This window comes from Euleptes europaea, chromosome 1, assembly GCF_029931775.1.
Source record: "Euleptes europaea isolate rEulEur1 chromosome 1, rEulEur1.hap1, whole genome shotgun sequence".
Lineage (NCBI taxonomy): Eukaryota > Metazoa > Chordata > Lepidosauria > Squamata > Sphaerodactylidae > Euleptes > Euleptes europaea.
In genome coordinates, this window is record NC_079312.1 from 161,947,588 (window position 1) to 161,968,999 (window position 21,412).

General features: G+C 44.4%; 1 protein-coding gene across 1 annotated transcript in view; it reads left to right on the plus strand.

Annotated features, from left to right (window-relative positions):
- TFCP2 (transcription factor CP2) overlaps positions 1 to 21,412 on the plus strand; it is a 59,333-nt gene that overhangs the window by 37,143 nt on the left and 778 nt on the right. Inside the window, exons 6-13 of the mRNA XM_056864915.1 lie at positions 2,403 to 2,555; positions 6,199 to 6,309; positions 7,854 to 7,942; positions 8,578 to 8,626; positions 9,029 to 9,122; positions 10,070 to 10,160; positions 15,893 to 15,996; positions 18,318 to 18,460. Coding sequence (XP_056720893.1) covers positions 2,403 to 2,555; positions 6,199 to 6,309; positions 7,854 to 7,942; positions 8,578 to 8,626; positions 9,029 to 9,122; positions 10,070 to 10,160; positions 15,893 to 15,996; positions 18,318 to 18,460 — 834 coding nt within the window. The remainder of the gene's footprint in view (positions 1 to 2,402; positions 2,556 to 6,198; positions 6,310 to 7,853; positions 7,943 to 8,577; positions 8,627 to 9,028; positions 9,123 to 10,069; positions 10,161 to 15,892; positions 15,997 to 18,317; positions 18,461 to 21,412) is intronic.

A 21,412-nucleotide genomic window follows, 5' to 3' on the forward strand; every position in this document is an offset into this window, starting at 1 on the left:
CCCAGATCTGGATATCGAGGAGGAGATAAAAAACTATCAGTATTCCTGGTTTTCCAGGTTCCAAATACCGGTTTGGTATTTATATCGGGGTTTTTTTTCTTGGGATTCCAATGTTATTTGGCTCCACTACTCCCTATGGGGAATCTTTCCAGAGGGCTGGGGATCTGTTTGTTTTTTTAACCGAATTGTAGCGGAGATGCTGGTCCCTGTCTTTAAATAACTTCCAAATTTGAAGTGAACCCATGTAGAACCAGAGAATCCTGGCAGAACTGTGGGACGATGCAGCAAGCCTAATGCAACTAATGTACAGCTTGAGAATCCAACCCTATGTCAAACTAGAGAATTGCCCAAGCAAACAATAGGACACAGTTGCAAGTCTAACAAATGTAAATTCAGATAATCTATGCTAATTTACAACCTGAGAATCAAAGACAATGTTGAATCAGAGAATCCACCACAAACTGCAAACCCCACACAAACCAACTGGTGCAAAGAACACAATGTTGAAAGACCAACCAAACCAATTTAAAATGACAGACTCAAACTGAAACCAACACAGCAAGCCAATGACAAGCCTGGGAATATACAGGCACACTGCGGGGGAGGAGAAAAAACAGTCCTGGGAGCATTTAAATGCTGGCTCCTGATATTCATGGCTAATCCTGAATAAGTGTGTAATTTTTTGGGACCTATTTCCCAGAAAATCCTGGATACCACCCAAAGCCCCGAATATACCCAGAAATATATGTATTTGGACCAGATATATCAGAATGTACGTCCCTACTTGGGTGTTCAGTTCTGCCTTGAGGGCAAGGCAGCAGTTGCCAGGGTAAACAAAGGCCCGGCCTTGTTGGAAGCCTTCAGAAGGGCAGATGTTCCTTGTTAAAGACAAATAGTTCAGTATCAAGGCTGTACATCTGAGGCTTATTCCTTGGGATTATGGATCCTTTTATCTGTGTTGTAGGTTCAGGGCGACATTGTCCTGTTTCTCTCTATCACAACTTATGGAAGTAGCTCTCCACTCGAGGTGTAGTGGCAAAGCATTGAGTTGCTCATTGCCCTTTGCTCTTGCAAAGTTGATGGGTGAGCTAGAAAAACTAAATTGTCTCCTGAATTACGGCTTCTGTATCCATTCTGGATTAGTTTTTGTGACCTGAAAGCAAATTGCGTTTGCTGTTTTTTTTCCTGTCCAGCTTAAGGCCCAGTTTCTCCTTCATGCTTTTTGCAAGCAACTGCTCTGTAGACATGAAAACCTTAAAAGTGTGTCTAAACAAAGAAAAAGCGAGATAACCCCGCTCTGTTAACCTTGGAGCCCTTTTTCGGTTCTGTGGACTGCGTGCTGTTGCAACATTTCCCACTCTTTTCATCTTGGTTAAGACATCAAGAGAGGCCCTTAAACTGATGCTATCTTCCCCTCTCCTCGTTCAAACCCTAACCCCCAGCACAAACCAATACTAGCATTAACAGTTCTTCCATTGACTTTATTGCAGAGTTTGGTGAAGGGACTAAAAGCCCAGGTTTACAGTTCCTATGGTTAGTATGCCACTTGGCGCAGACGTTCACATGAACCCTAGTTTGCAATGAAAAGTGCAGGGTAGATTTGAGAGTGGGGAGAGCATGAACTTGGCAGGTTGTGGGGGTGGGGGCGGGGATAGATGACAGAGGATCACATGCAGCTGAGCAGTGTTCCTAGTCCCTCTAAGAGATCAGGAAAATGTGTGTTTGTCCTGAGCTTTAAAGCCAAACACCTGTTGGGTGTGCTTTCCAGCTCACAGTCCTTGCTGAAAGATAATCAGGAGCAAGCTTAAGGGATTTTCTTTCTTTGCTTCCACAGAATCTGATCCGTGATCCCGGTTCTTCTCTGTCACACATTGACAAGTTATCTCTTGCATGCATGCACACTTCCCCCCTCCTCTACAGCAATAGCATTTAATTAATTGAATTTAATATTGTAACCATAGGTCATAACATAAACATCAGATATAGGCACACACAAGAACATACCATAAGTAAATAACATCAGAATGCATCGAAATACAAGTATAAGCTATAAATCCCATCCAATCACTATTTAAATACCGTAATAGCACATCTGCTACCATTTTGATTCTTACGTTATCTGCTGGAATCTTCTGTTCAAATAAAGCAATGCTCCTCGTCCCATGATTCAAACAGCAATTTTGTGCTCGAGTGAAGAGTCTTGATACAAACAGCAGGGTGATGCAGAGAGCAGGTGGAAGCATTCGCTCTGTGGTTAGGATTCCCCAGGCTGTTGTGGCAAACAGGGTCCCCAGACTAGTTAATTTCCTTTGCCATAGCATGCTTTGTGGTAATGGTTCATCTGCCCGTGCACAGTCTTCATTGTCCCAGCAATGAGGCTGCAGCTTAGGCATCTCTTGCAGGTGCATTGCATCAGTACGGAGTTCACTATGAGGAAGCATGGTGGCGAGAAGGGTGTGCCATTCCGAGTCCAGATCGACACCTTTAAGGAGAATGAGAATGGAGAATACACAGAGCACCTGCATTCTGCCAGCTGCCAGATCAAGGTCTTCAAGGTACATGCATGTCATAGAAGGCTAGTGCCAGCAATAGTCTAGAAAAGCAAAATAAAGCTGTTCCCTGGGACAAGTATCTAACCCTGCCTCAGTAAGAACATAATGTTGAAAATGTACTTGGACAGCCTTTCCTCCATCTTCAACAGCCCTCTTCTGTGGCTTTCAAACATCCAAGCCCTGGTGTCTAGCGCTGAGGCCTTAGGTGTTCATGATATACAACACCAGTATTGGCTGCATTTACCATGTGTGTGTAAAGTGCCATCATGTTGCAGCTGACCTATGGCAACCCCTTGGGGTTTTCAAGGCAAGAGACGTTCAGAGGTGGTTTGCCATTGACTGCCTCCGCGTGGGCTGAGAGAGTTCAGAGAGAACTAACTGTGATTGGCCCAAGGTCACTCAGCAGGCTTCATGTGGAGGAGTAGGGAATCAAACCTGGTTCTCCAGATTAGAGTCCCGCCGCTCTTAGCCACTACTCTACCCTGGCTCTCCATTTACCCTAACGATGGGGAAATAGCACTATGCTTTGGTTGCCGTAGACATCTTTTATTTACATTGTTTTCTGGTTTCTTTAATCCTGGTTCTATCGCATTGTTTGTTGGAGGTCTTTGCAGTCTGGTTAAATTGCTTTTCATACGTTGTCATCTCCCTCAGTGGGAAAGACAGGCTATAAATGAAGTAATAATTATAATACAAATATGTGCCTCTCCAAAGAGATTCAGGAATGTGCAGGCGTTGGACAGGATGTCCATCTCTCTTTGCCCTTTACTTTTATTCAGAGCCCGAATCCTGCGTTTATGCTAAATGCCTTCCAAATATACTTCCTCGGAATAGCTGCGATCTTACTTTATTGCGCTGTTTATCCTGAGAGTACGTGAAACTAGGTTTCTCTAGACACAACTTTGGAGCTGGTGTTTAATATGCTTTGCTTGGTTGTCTGGCTTGAGGAGGTCTTTGCATGCTGAAGTCCTGACTCCTAAAGCGTCAGCTGGCCCAGTTGGCTGGGTGACCCAGTCCACAGGAAAGAACTATTCACTCCCAGGGGTGGCTGAGCGAGACGTCTTTGGCTGGAGCTGTCCTGTCACTACGGTATCAACTTCTGTCTCCCCAAACAAAATGCCATTCCTGGGTGACTTGTGTCTGCGAACTCTCTGAGCTACAGATAATGAAAGTATAGCATTAAGCTGAAAACTTTGTGGATGAAATAAAATATTATCTCCTACAAGAAAACGCGAGGCGTCTTTAATTATTGTGAGAAACTGTGGAATGGGAGGAATGAGGGCTGTAGTTTGGTTTGAGATTCCAGTCTTGGGAAATGATTTCTGAGGTCTGAGCTAGATTCAACAGGCAGATTTATTTAAATCCAGGTCTACCTCAATCACATATGATAGGTAGTAGGCTCTGATTTTCAGAGAAAAAGAGGTGTACAGGTGACGAGAGGTGATTCACACACACACCCAGCAGCTTTCTACTACTTGTTGAATTCACTTTTGACAGCTGAGCTTGGCTGAGGAGAGAAGTATGTTCGAGGAACACACAGGAGAGGCAAGTGGAATCCTCCTGTCAAAAAAGGAGAGAGCCAGCATGGCGTAGTGGTTACGAGCGGTGGACTCTAATCTGGAGAACTGGGTTCGATTCCCCGCTCCTCCACATGGAGACTGCCGGTTGACCTTGGGCCAGTCATAGTTCTCTCAGAACTCTCTCAGCCCACACAGAAGCAGGCAGTGGCAAACCACCTCTGAAGTCTCTTGCCTTGAAAACCCTACAGGGTCGCCATGAGTCAGCTGTAACTTGATAGCAGAAAACACACACACACAAAGAAGAGACGCTCCTGTGTGCCCTTCCTTTGATGCCTGCTTGAGGTAAAACCTCTTCAATGACTGTAGTTTGATCCCAAGTTCCTTGGAACAGGGTAGATGACTTGAGGGGCTCAGGCCTTTCCATGCCATCCCTGTCCACGATGTACGCTTCCAATTGCTGCCGCTCCGAGGAATTGGGGACATATCCCACCGCTTACCCAGATAAAAATCTGCAGGACTCCAGCAAGAGAATGCAAAGGGCAAGAGGGGCAGGAGAACAGGTTTTTCGGGTTGGCGTTAATTTGCAAAACGAACTTTTAAACCCTGGTAGGGAAAGTTGAATACCAGTTCCAGCTCACTCCCCCCCCCCGGGGGGGGGCTTGTTGCCAGTCTGATGCCCGAACTAGGACCCCTAGGAAATGAGCATTTTATTTTTTTCCGTGTTTAAAAAGGTTTCTCAACCCCCATAGTTGCCCTTCTGCTGTCTGTGCATGAGAGTTGGTGTTGCATATGTCCAACTCGTTATGCCACCTTTCCACCTGGGAAGGGACCTCCTTGAAAGTGAAGCTGCCTACTGTAACCTCAGATCATTGGTCTGTGTAATCTTAGTATTGTCTGACTGGCTGTGATTCTCCAGGGTCTTGGGTAAGAGTGAAGTCTTTTCTGCCATTGGCTGCCTGAGATCTTTTAACTGGCAGGTGACCTTGGGACCCTTTGCATGCAGAACACAGGAACAGGAAAAGTATTTAAAGCTTCAAATAAAAACCTTAATAAAACAAAAGGAATGTGCCATCAAACTGCAAATGACTCATGGGGACCCCACCCATGGAGTGTTCCAGGCAGAGGTGGTTTGTTGTTGCCTTCTTCCACATAGCAATCTCCCATCCAAGTACGAACCAGGGCCAGCCCTGCTTAGCTTCCAAGCTCTGATCAGCTCGTCCTAAGCTGGGCTAGTCAGGCTGCTAATAAAACAAACTATGGGTGAAAACGCATGGTCGCTTCATCCTCCTTTAATCCCTGTTTTAACCAGGATCGAACGCACATTAAGCGAAACGCATGCGTTCGATCCAGGCTGAATCCTGGCTGAAACAGGGATTAAAGAAGGATAAAGTGACCATGCGTTTTCGCCCTATGCCAAAAGAATGCCAAACCCCAAATCCTCAACAAATAGCAGTATAGTAAAGGTATACGTGGCCCACTTCACCAGCCTCCAGTGTTGAAAGGTCTTGACCTAATACCAAACACATCGGTTTGTGCACAAAACTTCCTAGTAAGGATGCATCCATGGAAGGATCTCAGGTTTTCTGTCCAGGGAAAGAGAACCATGGCAAAAGGCAGTGTGGTCTATATCCTTCTGCTCCCTGAGCAAAATTTGAAGCCTTCCTCCAACTTAAGTGGCTTGTCCTCCAGTGTAAGGCTGGAGGAAGGTTCTTGAGGCTAGAGGAAGGATCCACGCCTGTGCATGCCTGCAGTTGTTCTCTGACAGTCCTTTTTTTGGTGTTTGTTAGAGGTCTGCGCTGCCGATGTCCAATTCAAGTGGACCGGAGAAGCCAAGCAATTTTCTTCTGGATACAAGTCCTGGTGTTTCTTTGCTGCTCTTCCCCCCCCCCCAAAAAAAATTGCAGTGTTTGGAAGTATCTCTGTGGCAGTTCAGTACCTTCAGAGGTTCCCCGGCACACTTCCTTCTCATTCTTGCCAGCTTTCCTCCTATATTTGAGGGGCATAAACGTTGTATACACAGCCCCAGCCCCTGCAATCTCCTTATCAGTTGAGAAGAGGGATTTTTTGCCTGGCATTTCCTTTTGGAGCCTGCAAGCATTAGTTTAACTAAAATGTCTGGCTTCCAGCCCAAAGGAGCTGATAGGAAGCAGAAGACGGACAGGGAGAAAATGGAGAAGCGAACTCCTCAAGAAAAGGAGAAGTATCAGCCTTCGTATGAGACGACAATACTTACGGAGGTAAGGCATCCAGTGCTGAACTGTCCATTGTCTTTAACAAACTACTGTTTGAAATAGGGTAGATAAAGACTATAAGAGGGAGTCTGGCCTAGTGAATGGCCTTGGGCAGGAAATGCTGTAGCCACAGTGCTGTAGCCTTTGCACCAAAGTGGTCAGGGTATAAAGCACAGGTGTCAAACATAAGGCCTGGGGGCTGGATCCAGCCCCTTGAGGGCTCTTATCTGGCCTGTGAGCCAGCCGAGGCAGCCAGCCCCGAGGTGGCAATGATCAAAGAGTGTTAAATAAAATAAAATATTGTAAGTGTTATTGTTATTAAGCATGTTAGTATTTTAAGTAAAAAGAAAGAAAAGAAAATATCATTAATTGGCTTTGCCTATATTTTCTATAAAGTTTGTATCTCCAGTGCCCGGCCTGACCAAGTGACATTTACCTCATATCTGGCCCTTGTAACAAATGAGTTTGACACCCCTGGCATAAAGCACAAGATGGATCAGAGCTCTCTAGCCATAGCTATGTCCCTTATGTGGTCTAGTAGACTTCAGCCTAGTGCCATATACACATACATGCCTTTGTGTTCTGGAATAACCTCTGTCCCTGGTTCTGTACACCCTGGTCTGTACACATGCGCACGCACTCATACACATACTCGTTGCTGGTATGGATTCCTATGCATTATGTATTTAGCATGGGCATGCAATGTGATGCATTCCCCAGACCTGAGTCCCTCGTGTACCAATGTTATGCACGTTGGTGCCAGTGACCTAGTTTCAATGGGAGCCCGACATGGATAAGGTTTTCTGTGCATCCAACTTCATGTTTAAACCAGGCTGGGGTCACAGTTTAGAATCATAACTTCCTGCATAAGGATGAGTTCAAAGAGAGCTGGAAAAATTCTTCCTTTAGTGCTCTTTAATTACCCTGACTATGACTGATGCGTGACTCAAAAGCTCTCGAGTTTGCTCTTGCAAATGCAGTTCTGATGAACCATCTGACAAAAAGAAAAAAAGAAAAAAAAACAGTTGGCTTTTTCTTAACATCCTCACATCCCTGTCAGTTGGGGAGACCAGAACCTTTGAAGCTTAGTTTTCAGAACAGACCTTGTTTCCTGTGGCTTCCAAGAAGCTGTATTTGTGAGTGCTCTGCGGCCTCCTCCTAGGGCAAACAACGATGACAGTGGAATAAATAACTGTTTTGCTTAAGAATCTAAAGAAATTAGGGTTGTTTATCAGAGTGGGGTAGTAACAATGAAGTAAAAAAAATAGACTGTGGAAGCTAGAGTTGTTTCACAAGTGTCAGGGGCAAGGCAGAAGGATGGTGCTCCAGTGTCCTATGCAACTCCCACTTGCTACTGGGACATCCACCCCAGCCTTGTTGGGTTTCTGAGCCCCATTTCCCCATATATGCTACATGGGGTTTAAGCCCATCCCGCCTGAGTAGAAGCTGCTGTTCTCCCCACATGTCAGATCTGCGCTTGCGAAGCATACGCCCAAGCCTGACCACTGTGGTGCATTCTGAGTATTTCACAACTGCATTCTCATTTGCAGTGTTCTCCATGGCCAGAGATCACATATGTCAATAATGTATCATCCCCTGGCTTTAGCAGTTCGCACAGCAGCTTTTCCATCAGCGAAGGGTAAGTCTGGGCAATGCAGCTTTCTTGTTGACTCCTTTAAGCCATCGGTCCATTTTGCTTAGTTGCTGGTTTGCGATGTCCAAGAGCAAGTTACTCTTTCTAAATATGTTTGAGGTTTCAAAGGAGGCACACCCTATCTCCTTCAAAATGCCTTGAAGAGAACCCCCCCACAAAGAAAATAGATATTTTGTCTCTTCTACTCATAACCTTTGTAGAAAAGCAAAAGCTAATTCCAGATTTTTGATCCCTCTCTGCTCCTTGAGTGCATATTTTCCTCATTCCCTCCCCCAGTAGCCTTAATCGTGGTTAAATGTCTACTTCAGCATCGCATTTGGTTAAGACGCAACTGAAGTTAGCCTTAACCGGGGCTTGAAACCAGTCTCTAAAAGTTTGTTAAAGTTAATCACAGTTAAGGTCATGGTAGTCCTTTGCCAGAGTTAAAGCCAGAGGAAAAACTGATGGAAAGCTTGTGGTGTGTGTGTGTGTGACTGCTTGATCCCATGGGCGGCTGATGTTATATCTGCATTGTCCCCTTTGACAAGACGTGGTTCAATCAAACTGTGTGCCTAAACAGATTGGGTGGCAAGTGGAGAGAAGCCATCTCAACCATCTTCTGTTTCTTTTTGCAAATCTAGAAACGGGTCTCCAAACCACCAGCCTGAACCTCCTGCTCCAATTGCAGATGTAAGTCCCAAGTCATGTTCTGTGTTTAATTACCAGCACAGATTTCTATGAGGGGTTTGTCTGTCTTTGTATATTTTTGCCCTTCTTCCAAGAAGCTCAGGTTGGCACCCTCCCCCCTCCATTACCCCCTTAAGATAAGTTTTTGAGGTACATTAGATTTAGAGAGTAACTGGCCACCCAGTGAGCTTCCTGGCAGAGTGGGGATTTTGACCCGCGTCCCTTAGATCCTAGTTGAACTCTCTCGCCACTAAACCTTCCGGGCTTTTTAAGCTAGCCCAGCTCGTGTTTAGAATGATCTTCTCTCTCTAGTGGTCCCCTTCCACATATGAGTCTGCAACTGATAGTCAATGACTCTTGAAAATGTTCCCCCCAACCAAAGGAAATTGTATTCTTCTGTTGTAGAACCTACTGCCGACATCCACACCTCAGGAAGCTCAACAGTGGCTGCACCGAAACCGCTTCTCTGCTTTCTCACGGCTTTTCACAAACTTCTCAGGTTGGTGCTGAAAGATTTTAGGATCCTCTTTATGCCCAGACATCTCCTTGGGTCTCCTGTTGCTAATAACAGTGTGCATTTGGGAAGTGAACAAATCAAAATCCAAACCAAACCACCTCCTTTCCTTAATATAGGCATGGTAATTAATCCAGTTGTTAGGGTTTCTTTTTATTGGGAATCTTTAGAAATGACAAATCTGTTGCCTTGCTGTCCGCTTTGCAAGCTGGTACCTTGGGGTGGAGGCACAAACCTCCCCACATTACTCTAGTGTTTGAAGTCTCCCCCACCCCCTACAAGCTGAGCTCCTATGTTGGAGCTTAGCTTTCTCCTAACTGCCTGAAAATTGGTAGGTGTGCCATCATGGAAAAGGTGTGCATCCCTTGAGGGTTTCATCCCATTTAATTGGGAGAAGAAAGCCACACCTAGAAATGTGTTCCCAATTGAAACCAATACAAACACACTAAAAGTTTATTAAAATTATTTAAAGAACAAAATTGAATACAATTTCTCTGTACATCACCGGTTGCTGCCTCTGTGCCCCATGGCTCCCATCTATCTCATTTTTACTTTTCCCTTCTTTCAGGGGCACCATGAATGGTTCTTAACCACTTTCCCCTTATCTATACTTTTTGTCCCTGCCCTCATCTTCCCCCAGTAGTGTAGACGTATGTCTTTTGCTGCTGTTTGATGCTACTGCCATTGCCATTCAAAACAGTCACAACCCAAAGCAGCAATAGAAGAAAGCACGTGTGTCTCCTTAGTCTGACATTCAGGGTGGTTATCTCTGAATGCAACACCTAGCTGTGTTGGTCTGCTGGCTTAGGTAGCATCTAAGTAGAAGGTGTGGCATGAAGTGTGAGAACTGCCATGTTTAAACAATTGTTGGCTCTTCATCCCCTCTTACTTTTTCTCTCCCCCCACCCTGTTCCTTTGGCTTTACATCCCAGGGTCAGATTTATTGAAGCTGACCAGAGAAGATGTCATACAGATCTGTGGTCCTGCAGATGGCATCAGGCTCTTCAATGCGTTAAAAGGACGGTGCGTAGCATCAGAATGGGTTTCAGACAGTGGTTGGAAGCTCATACTCTGAGCAATAATGAAGGCAGGGCTTCTACTTTTTTAGTAGTTTTTGGTACTTGAAAGCTTGTGGGTATGCAGCTGAACACCTTGATGAGACTGAAGATAATTTTGACACGATGCAATAAGGAAAGCCAGGCAAAACTCCTGTTGGCTTTCTTGAACACCTAGGAATATCAAGTTGGACCATAAGAACATAAGAAAAGCCCTGCTGGATCAGACCAAGGCCCATCAAGTCCAGCAGTCTGCTCACACAGTGGCCAACCAGGTGCCTCTAGGAAGCCCCCAAACAAGACGACTGCAGCAGCAGCATCCTGCCTGTGTTCCACAATACCTAATATAATAGGCATTTTCCTCTGATCCTGGAGAGAATAGGTACTCTATGCAGGACCAAAGCTTAAACTCTGGATGTAGTATATGCTTCTAGCTGTCAGGAGAAGGGACTGATAAGCAAACTTCTATGGCTTCTTCATTAAAGAAGAAGAGGAAGAGGTTTTTTTAATACCCCACTTTTTCTCTACTGTAAGGAGTCACAGAGCAACTTAATAATCACAATCCCTTCCTCTTCCCACAACAGGCACCTTGTGAGGTAAGTGAGGCTGAGAGAGTTCTGAGAGAACTGTGACTGGCCCAAGGTCACCCAGCAGGCTGCATGTGGAGGAGTGGAGAACTGAACCCGGTTCTTGCGATTAGAGTCTGTCGCTCTTAACCACTACACCACACAGTTTTCAGTTAATTCCGGTCATAGATCAGCAGAATAAAACATATTAGCAAAGTGGTTATAAGAATATATATGCAGCCTTCCATTAAAAGATATTTTTAAAAACCAAGCACGTGTTACTAAATAAACACTGTACCTCAGTAGATATTAGCAGCTGCACAGAATCTGGCAACACTGTCTGAGGCGCCAGATTCAAGGCCTGCAAGAAGAAAGGAAGTATACCATTCCTCCAATTTTCCTGGGAGCTTTTGGAGGATAGATGTAATATGTGTGTGTGTGTGTATATATATGTATATAAGGTCATCATAGAAGGGACAATGCATCAGCACATGTCCAGCTGTTGATTAAAGACAGTTTACCTTTTAGAGTCCTCTGTGAAATATTGATAATTGTCAGCTTATTCTGATTCTGTGTTACAAGGGGACTTAAGCTTTCTGGTTGCTTGAAATCTAGTTGGCCAGTCTTTTCTGATGAAGGAGCTTGACCAGCTTCTGCTGTGAACAGCAGCAGGGTTTCTGTTTAAGGTCAGCAAGAGGCCAAGCCATGCCTCAGAGTTAACGTTCCAGTTCTGATTCTTGAGATAGCACTGAAACATGTTATTGTAGCATTTGCTGGGGGGCGGGTAGTGCAGTAGGCTTCGTTTACTCCATGCATCCTGACAGTAATTTTAAAATGTGCTAATTCCCCCCCCCCCCACCCAAATTGATTTACTTGCTTCTACCCAGTGCTCTAATAGCTGTAGTTTGTTGAGCTGAGAGTAGGGATGACTGGCGGTATTAAGGAAATGAGGCCAAACAGGCAAACGTGGAACGTGGCAAGATCAACAGAAGATGGCCCAGAGGGGCCATAGCTCAGAGGTGGAACAGTACTGAGCTAGGTAGACCATTGCTCTTGACTCCATGCAGATCAACACCTTACGGTTGCATGTGGCAAAAGGCAATAAGGAGTTAGGAGGAGAAGAGGTGATGGGTGGAGATCACTTACAGAGAGAGGTGTCACTTTCCAACTCTGTCTGGCAAAGATGGACCTATCTACCAGAAGCAGGGGTCACTGTAGGCCCTTTGAGAGAAAGCGAGTCAGAGGTTCTTTCCAGAACTATGGTCCTGAGAGCCTCTTGACTTACCAGGCTTCAAAATTTAGGCTGACGCGCAAATTGAGCCTAGGGTTGATTTATATCCCTGTCTGGAAGAAGACCCTGAGCTTCCTGTAAAATGAAAGCCCAATTAGGCCTGCTTAATCAGTAATCCCTTCTCTTTTGAACACCTGTCGAAGGAAGCTAGAGCAAGGGCTGCTGTATACATTTTAATGGGCACATGTTGTAGTCCTGTATTGCATAGTCATTCAAACTGGAACATCGATGCACATGGATGTCTTTGTGGCCCCTTGCACACTTAGCCTAAATGAGCAGCAGTTGCCCATGGTTCTTCATAGCATGTTTCAATAGTGTACGTAAAGTTAACAACACTCATTTGCTTCAAATCCCGCTGAAGCTTTAATGGGATTTAAAATTAACTCCTAGAGGGGAAGCCGACAAGACATGTAGAGCATCCAGCTTGTCTTTAACTCCTCCCTTGGGGATAGTAGGTTTATTGGTCCAGGCAATCTTAGATGAACACAGGCCAAAACTTGATAGTACAGGTAGAGTATCCCTTATCCGGACATCCCATATCAGGACTGATCCGAAAACCGGACCCTTCAAACCGACATGCAGGTAGATCCGTGCTGCCTGCTTTTAATGTTTTATCTCAACTAAAAAAATAAAATACAGTGTATGCTGCGTTGTGGGTGGAGTCTGAAAGACTGTGTTTGTTTTTTTTGCTCTTTAACAGCTGATACAGGTATTCTGGTGAGATAGTTACACCTTTGCTTTCTGATGGTTCAATGTACATACAATTATAAAAAATATTGTTTAAAGTTACATTCAGGCTATGTTTATAAACTGTATATAAAACATAAATGAATTTGGGTCCCATGCCCAAGATATCTCATGTGTATGCAAAAATTCCAAAATTTTCCAATATACGGAAAGATTCGAAATACGGACGACTTCTGGTCCCAAGCAGTCCAGAGAAGGGATAGTCAACCTGTATGAGTATTTTATTATTTCATTTCATTTATTCAAGGTAGTCTACATAGCACATAGGCTTTTAGACAAAATAATATAACAGTAATTGAAATACATGAGAAAAAGGAATACTCAGCACTTTAGGAAAAAGTAAATATTGAATACACATTTTAAAGTAGCGAATTAAAATTACAATTAAAATAGCCACAGAATCACCGGATATTTAACTAGGTAGTGATTTAATGGCAGTCACTCATATTTTTAGAATAGCAGAGATATATTTGCCATCTGCCAGAAATATGTGCTTTTCATTTCCGGACAGAAGATTAAGTAAGTGATTGTCCTCCAAACAGCTGGGAAAAATTGCATGAAGGGGAGTTATCAGAGAAGCACAAGAGCGGAATATTGCTATATTAACAGCAGAAAAAAGTGGTTCTTGCTCTGATTCTAACTTGGTGTCTTCTCTTTAACCCAGTGTTCATTTTATTTATTTTTGTTGGTGTTCATTCTCTGAACACCTTTATTAACCCTTTCCCCCATGCCCTGCTTACAGATCAGCATCGTTTGTTTGTTTCTTCGACTACAGGGTTCTCTGCAGTCTTTACTACCTTTTTCTCTTCCTGCTCTGGTGGGACTCTATGTGTGCTTCCAGTTCTTGGTTTTCGCCTCGGTTTTTCTCTCTCCCCATCCTATAAGTCCAGGAACTCTGCATTACCTTCTCTTTCGCACAGTACTCTTCCTTCTGTCTGCATCCTTTGGCTCTCTTCCTCTATCTCCTTCATTCAATCCTTTGGTCTCTCTCTCTCTCTCCCTTCCTGACAGCTTACACCAACAGCAGCATGCAAGGGTTTCACTTTCCCAGAAACTAGCATAACTGAAGGAGTCCCTGCAGACGGATCATAAAGTGGCTGGTTGTCTAGAATAGCTGTTGCCAGCTCCACCGCATACATTTTTAATCCCAGGGGGAGGAGTAGCATTGCAGATGTGAAAGTGCAGGCATAGAGATGTGAAGGCCTGGAAAAAGAACCAGAAAAATGGGGGGAGGGTGGTCTTCTGACTTTCTCAGTTTTTCTAATGGTACCCTTAGGGAACTGCGGGGAGCACAGAAGGGAACTTCCAGGATGGTGAAGTGGTTAAGAGTGGCGGATTCTAATCTGGAGAACCGGGTTTGATTCCCTGCTTCTCCACATGTGCAGCAGACTCTTATCTGGAGGTTCGATTCCCCGCTGTTCCACATGAAGCCTGCTGGGTAACCTTGGGCTAGTCACAGTTCTCTCAGAACTCTCTCAGCCCCACCTACCTCACAAGGTGCCTGTTGTGGGGAGAGGAAGGGAAAGTAATTGTAAGCTGGTTTGAGACTCCTTACGGTAGAGAAAAACGGGGTATAAAAACCAACTCTTCTTCTTCTAATTCCCCCTCCTTTTGGAATGAGTGAGATGCTTTTAAGGCAAACTTTTACCCAAAACGTGTAGTAAGAAAGATTTTGTAAAAGATAATCTACAGCTTTTGATAATTCCTATGTATGCTGTAGACATATGTCAACATATTTTCTAGAATGTCTAAAAGTGAATAATTTGGCAACAGTTAATACTGTTTTTAATGGCAACACATTGTTAAAGAGTTTGGTATCTTCAATATTATAAATAACTTGATATTCACATGTGCCTACACATTGAGAATTTCTGTCCAAATGATACACTTTCTTTTCTTGACTACTGAATTTGCCTCCAGTTTTTATTTTTTTCCTACCTCTCAGATGGCAAAAGTTAAGATACGTGTGCTGTGGTAGCACAGAGTACAGCAGTATTGGATATGTGTGTGATTTCTTATAGAAAACTAAGACCCTTATGTTTTAAATTGCATAAATAAGTCGTGGGGTAACTAAGTTATAAATGATGTGTTTGTGTGTTAAATCAGTAAAATAATTTTAGATTTAATAGAAAATAAGCCTGGCGTATGTTTCAGTCCCCCCCCCCCCAGAATTTCTACATACCCACACACCACCCCCAAAGTGGTTCTAGAACTTCCAGAAATGTCACATCTCTATACAGGCATTCTCCCATCTTCCTCCTAGCGTGGTATAGTGGTTAAGAGTGGTGGTTTGGAGCGGTGGGCTCTGATCTGGAGAACCGGGTTTGATTCCCCACTCCTCCACGTGAGCGGCGGAGGCTAATCTGGTGAACTGGATTTGTTTCCCCACTCCTACACACAAAGTCAACTGGGTGACCTTGGGCTAGTCACACTCTCTCAGCCCCACCTACCCCACAGTGTGTCTGTTGTGGGGAGGGGAAGGGAAGGTGATTGTAAGCCGGTTTGAGTCTTCCTTAAGTGGTAGAGGAAGTTGGCATATAAAAACCAACACTTCTTCTTCTCTCTAGTTCTGATGGGTTTTAGATAGAGCTTAGGCTGCCTCCTCACATTCCACTGGTGGTGTGGAAGCTGCTGTTCTGTCGATCCTTCCTCCATGGCTGGGCTAATGGGAGAAGCCTGGTGTGACTTAAGAAGGGAGCACAAGATGCTTCCACAAAAAGATGAGGGAAGGACTGCCAACCATGAGTGTCTCCCTAAAAGAGCATTAGGGAGGAGCTTACAATCAGTCTCCAGTCCTGACCTGCAGTAAACGCCGCTTGCACTGGGGCTACCGGCAGTAGAAAGAATCTTGTGTCTTTGCTTAATCTGGTGCTCTTCATGCGCAGAGCCTTTTTTTTTGATGTGGTAGATAAGCCTTGAGAATCCAACAGTCCACCAGTGTTTAGAGGGTGCCTTTTTCTTAATATGTGAATTCGCTTTCGGCTTTCAATTTCCCGCTTGGAGCTGCTTAATGAAGGCATCGCTTTCTTCCTGCTGCCCCGCCCTTAGCTAACTCCCTTTCAGCTCCCGGGTGCTTACATCTTCCTTCCTCTGCAGGATGGTACGGCCAAGACTGACTATCTACGTCTGCCAAGAGTCACAGCAGTTGAGGGACCAGCAGAAGCATGAGGATGGAGATGCAGCCAACAGTACTTTCTTCGGTAAGGAAAAGTAACATCAGCATCAGATATGCGTTTTTGTTTTGAAGGGGGGCAAAAGTACAAAACGACGCCCCTTGTATATTATATACATAGTTTTTCTTTATGTATATGTATATAATCAACAACTCTTTTAAATGATACAGTAAATTATGTCGACCTCTATGAACTGTTAATGAATGGTAGAAAAGAGCTAGAGTCCAGTTGCACCTTAAAGACTGACAAAATTTCTGGCAGGGAAATTACGTGAGGCACAGCTCACTTCTTCAGATACCTGCAAGCTCACACCCTGCCAGAAATTTCGTTAGTCTTTAAGGTGCTACTGGACTCTTGCTTAATCTTTTTACATTATTTTATCTATCTGTAATGTTTGATTGTTCCATCAAGCCCTCTGCACATATGAAAGTTGTGAAACTGCTCATATGAAAGTTTCTCCAACCCAAGGAGAAAGTTTCTCAGCCGAGCCTTTTCCCGGACATTTTAAAAAATATAGCATACATAATTTTGACATGGGAAACAACAAACACACCTCACGCTCCTTTGCAGCCTGGTAATGTAGGGCCATAGTCTCGTCTGACTAACAGCCGCAGCTTCTGCCTTACCAAGGGCTGCGACTCCCCTCTGAGGCCTGGGGTCTCCCTCTCCCTTCCCCCCTCCCACCTCCTGGCAGCATCCTAATTGGGGGGATGGGGTGCGCGTGCTGCAGAACAAGCCATCTCAGCTGGGCAGTTGAGCCTCCCCCACCTCCTAGCAGTAGCCTAATTGGCGGAATGGGGTGCACGTATGCTGCAGAACAAACCATCTTTGCTGGCCAATTGAGCCTCCCCTACCTCCTATAGCAGCCTAATCGGGAGACAGGGCACATGTGCTGCAGAACGAGCCATCTCTGCTAGGCAGTTGCGCCTCCCCCACCTCCTAGCACCAGCCTAACCGGGGGAAGGGGGTGCGCATGCTGCAGAATGAGCCATCTCTTCCGGGCAATTGATTCTCCCTCTTGCTGCTGCTCCCTCTCTGCCCGCCGCCTGGGGCACCTGTCCCCTTCGCCCCCCTGGATCTGGCCCTGAGCATTGGTCTCTCCTTTGGTTGGTGGAGCCACAGGATGATTACTTTGTAAGGCTCTGGGGTATGATTGGTGCAGTAGTTTCCATGGGATTGATGGAACTTTTTTGTAGTAGTACTCCCCACTAATCAGGTAGGTGACTTTTTTAAACAATATTTTTTTTAATGTAACTTCTTATAAACACATAGATGACAAGCCTCTTTCTAGAAGAGGCATACTCTTGCATATGGGAGAATGCCTCTTGAAATGATACTGATGGTGGGGGGGGAGTACATGCATCCTAATGCAACCCCCCAGTTTATTGTGCTCTACGATTGAAGTAACCCTGCATAGAACTACCCCGTAAATCAAGTAATTGGTGCATGGTTTGGGCTTTAATTGAGAGAGAGCGTTATAAGTAAATAGTGTCCTCTGGACAACCAACAGGCATCACAGAAATGCTTTATAAATGGACGTTTTGGAGACTGCATTAAGCAAACACTTAATGGCCAGGAAGATTGTGTTCTTGTTTTAATTGTATTAAGAATACATTAACTAAACCTGTTGATGTCCTGGTGGTGGTATAAAGTGCTGTCAAGTTGCAGCCTGCTCATGGCGACCCCGTAGTGTTTTCAAGGCAAGAGAATGTTTGGAGATGGTTTGCCATTGCCTGCCTCCGCGTGGGCTGAGAGATTTCGGAGAGAACTGTGACTGGCCCCAGGTCACCCAGCAGGCTTCATGTGGAGGAGCAGGGAATCGAACCCGGTTTTCCAGATTAGAGTCTGCCGCTCTTAACCACTACGCCACACTGGCTCTGTTGATGACCTGAGGAAAAAAGAGGTGGATTAGAATGAATGAATAAAGGAGTAAAGCCAGTGAAATGTAGTGGTTAAGAGCGGCAGATTCTAATCTGGAGAACTGGGTTTGATTCCCCTCTCCTACACATGAAGCCTGCTGGGTGACTTTGGGCCGGTCAGTTCTCTCAGAACTCTCTCAGCCGCACCTACCTCACAAGGTGCCTGTTGTGGGGGGGGGGAAGGCAATTGTAAGCCATCTTGAGACTCCTTAAGGTAGAGAAAAGTGGGGTATAAAAAACCCCAACTCTTCTCCTCCTCCTGCCATGTTCTAAGTATTTAGTGTGTTGAGGAGCAACTTAATATTGAGCTCCCTGTGTCCTCTCCAGGGATTTATTCAGCGCCTCGTTTTTAAGAGGTTTGTGGCCTCCCCCTCCTTTTATGGTCGACTTGGAAGTGCTGCTTATTAGTTGCTGTTTCCTTTGTTGCAGTCTATCATGCCATCTACTTGGAGGAGTTGACGGCCGTGGAGCTGACAGAAAAAATAGCCCAACTCTTCAGCATTTCCTCGCAACAGATCAGCCAGATCTACAAACAAGGTCCCACGGGGATCCACGTCGTCATCAGTGATGAGGTGAGCATGCCCCTCTGCCAGGACGTGGGGAGTTTGGGATGGCATTGCCGGCTGGTTCTGCTCCTTTCTTGCCATCCGATGTCATTTTAAAATCTGGCTTTTGTTTTTCAGCTTCACACTAAAATCAGTTTGGGCAAAATCCCATTTGGAAATGTTGTTGTTTTTTTATAAATATTTTTATTGGTTTTTAATAGTAAATGGGATACAGAAGGAAAAAAGGGTAATGGGGTAAAAAAAAGAAAATATATATATATATATACATATAAATAAATACATAGATATTATACAGCGTTAATATATTTAGTAGTACTGCCCCTTTGTAAAGTGTCATGGTACCTTACATTATTAACTGATTAAGTTTGATCTCAAGTATGAATCTGCTGAGTCTCATAAGGTTATATTATTATTTTTGGTTTTTATGTATTTATAGAAGGGTTTCCATTTGTCTCTATTTCGTTGTTGAGTATCTTTCTATAATGTTTCAGTTAACTGTGCCATTGTTATGTATTCGTATGCTTTATCAATCCAAATCTCGATTTGTGGTATTGTATTTGTTTTCCATAAAGATGCTAAAACTACTCTTGCAGCTGTAATTAAGTATTTTAGCATATCTTGTTGATCCTTGTCAATGTTATCCGGAGTTTTATTCAATAGATATAGTTTAGGATCATATATCATCTTTTGGTTGATAATGCCTTCTACGTTCTTATGTATTTTCTTCCAATATTTCTGGACCGATTTACATGTCCAGGAAATGTTGTTAATAGACCTGTGATCTCTGATGGTGACTCCTTCGTGTTAGTCCCCCCGCCCTTCTCTTTTGATGCTCAGTGGAATACCTGTAACTCATGGAGCCTCACATTAACTATTATCATCGCCAAAAGAGCCACATTTACTTCTCTCATAGAATCATAGAGTTGGGACCACCAGGTTCATCTAGTCCAACCCCCTGCACAATGCAGAAAATTCACAACTAACCCCCACTCACCCCAATGACCTCTGCTCCATGCCCAGAAGATGGCCAAGATGCCCTCACTCTCACGATCTGCCTAAGGTAATAGAATCAGTACTGCTGACAGATGGCCATCTAGCCTGTGCTTTAAAACCTCCAGGGAAGGAGAGCTTACCACCTTCCGAGGAAGCCTGTTCCACAGAGGAACCTCCCTGGCAAGAGGCCTGCACCTCAGGGAGGTTCACAGTTTTACCCGTTCCTCTGGTGGTGGCTGTATTACAGAGGCATCCAACTGCCAACCACAGGCCCCACAGAGGAAGGCCCTTGCTCACTCTTCTGAAACATGTGGCAGGTACCACACTGGGGAACAGTGCGCAGAAGAGCCACAGGTGGTTCTCAGTTTTATACTGCGAATAGTATTTTATCTGTTTTTTTATTTGTCTTGTTACCAGTTTTTTAAATATAAGGTTTGAGATTTTGGATTTGTAGCATAGCAATGCAATACTATATTTACTGGTCTATGACTGCAATAAATTATTATTATTATTATTGTAATCTGGAGAACAAAGGTGAGGCAGGTGGTCACAAGACAGGACATTTCCTGGGGTGGCCCCCTTCATTTGGGACACCCTCCCCCTTGAGGCTCACCTGGTGCCTACTTTGCTTTCTTTTAAGTGCCAGACTCTTCTTCAGTTTTATCGATAGTTTTTATGCCACTTCTGCCAATGGCTTGTGGTTACTGTGGTTTTTAATTGTAAGCCATCTTGAGCAGGATGGTGAAGAAGCGGCTTAGAAATATTCTAAATAAATAAATCTACCTCAAATGAAAAGTCTGAGCAAGCAAGGAGTAGCCATTTCTCATGCTGGGAGCCAGCGTGGTGTAGTGGTTAAGAGCGGTGGTTTGGAGCGGTGGACTCTGATCTGGAGAACTGGGTTTGATTCCCCATTCCTGAGTGGCGGAGGCTAAACTGGTGAACTGGATTTGTTACCCCGTTCCTGCACATGAAGCCAGCTGGGTGAACTTGGGCTAGTCACACTCTCTCAGCCCCACCTACCTCACAGGGTATCTGTTGTGGGGAGGGAAGGGGATTGTCAGCCGGTTTGATTTTTCCTTAAGTGGTAGAGAAAGTCGGCATATAAAAACCAACTCTTCTTCTTCTTCAGTCCCTAAACCGATTAAAAATGATCCATTGCAAGTGAGATCGAAGAGACTTGTCGGAACACTGGGCTGTTCTCCATGTATTTTTAACCCATACAACCTAGGACAGTCCAGTCTTCCAACAAGCCTCTTCCACCCCGCATGCGTTGGGTCTTTTATAACTGAGCTGCTTTCAAAAATAGCCTGGGTGTGTGAATGAGAACCAGGTGGATTAGCAGCTGAACAGTAGCCACACACGTCCCCTGTGGGGGAGACTGAGAATTGGTGGCAGTCGAGTGAACGAGGAAGCTCCGTGAACTCTCTCGCAAGAAGTTAGAATGAAGCAGTTTTGCAGCTCCTTCCTGGAGGCTCCCGAGGAGTCTAATGAAGGGCAGGTGTTGCTTCTCATCTCTCTTCTGTCTCCCTGCCTCCCCCTTGCCTCTCTTTTCAGTCAGTGGCCACTGAGGCTAATGACTTCGAAGGTAGCCATTTGAGAAGGGGCAAAATATTAATAAGGGAGTGGTACCCAAAGCACACATATATATGTAAAGAGAAAAAAATACCACTATACACCTGAATGTAATAAATTATATAATTTTCCGAAGATGATTTATAATTTTAAATGTCAACTTATAATTTCCAAAACACTTCTGTCAACACAAAACAAACTATACAAGGTTTTGCGATTTATCCTTGTTTCGCATATCAGCTTCACCAGAAGCCTGTGGCTCTATATCTTGCTATACAGGAGAAACTTAACTGCTCCATTGAGCCTCTCTGATTCAAATCCTGTTACTTTAAAACACAAATACACTTATAAAACAGCATTTCCCACAGAAGTGTACTTAACCTATACTTTCAC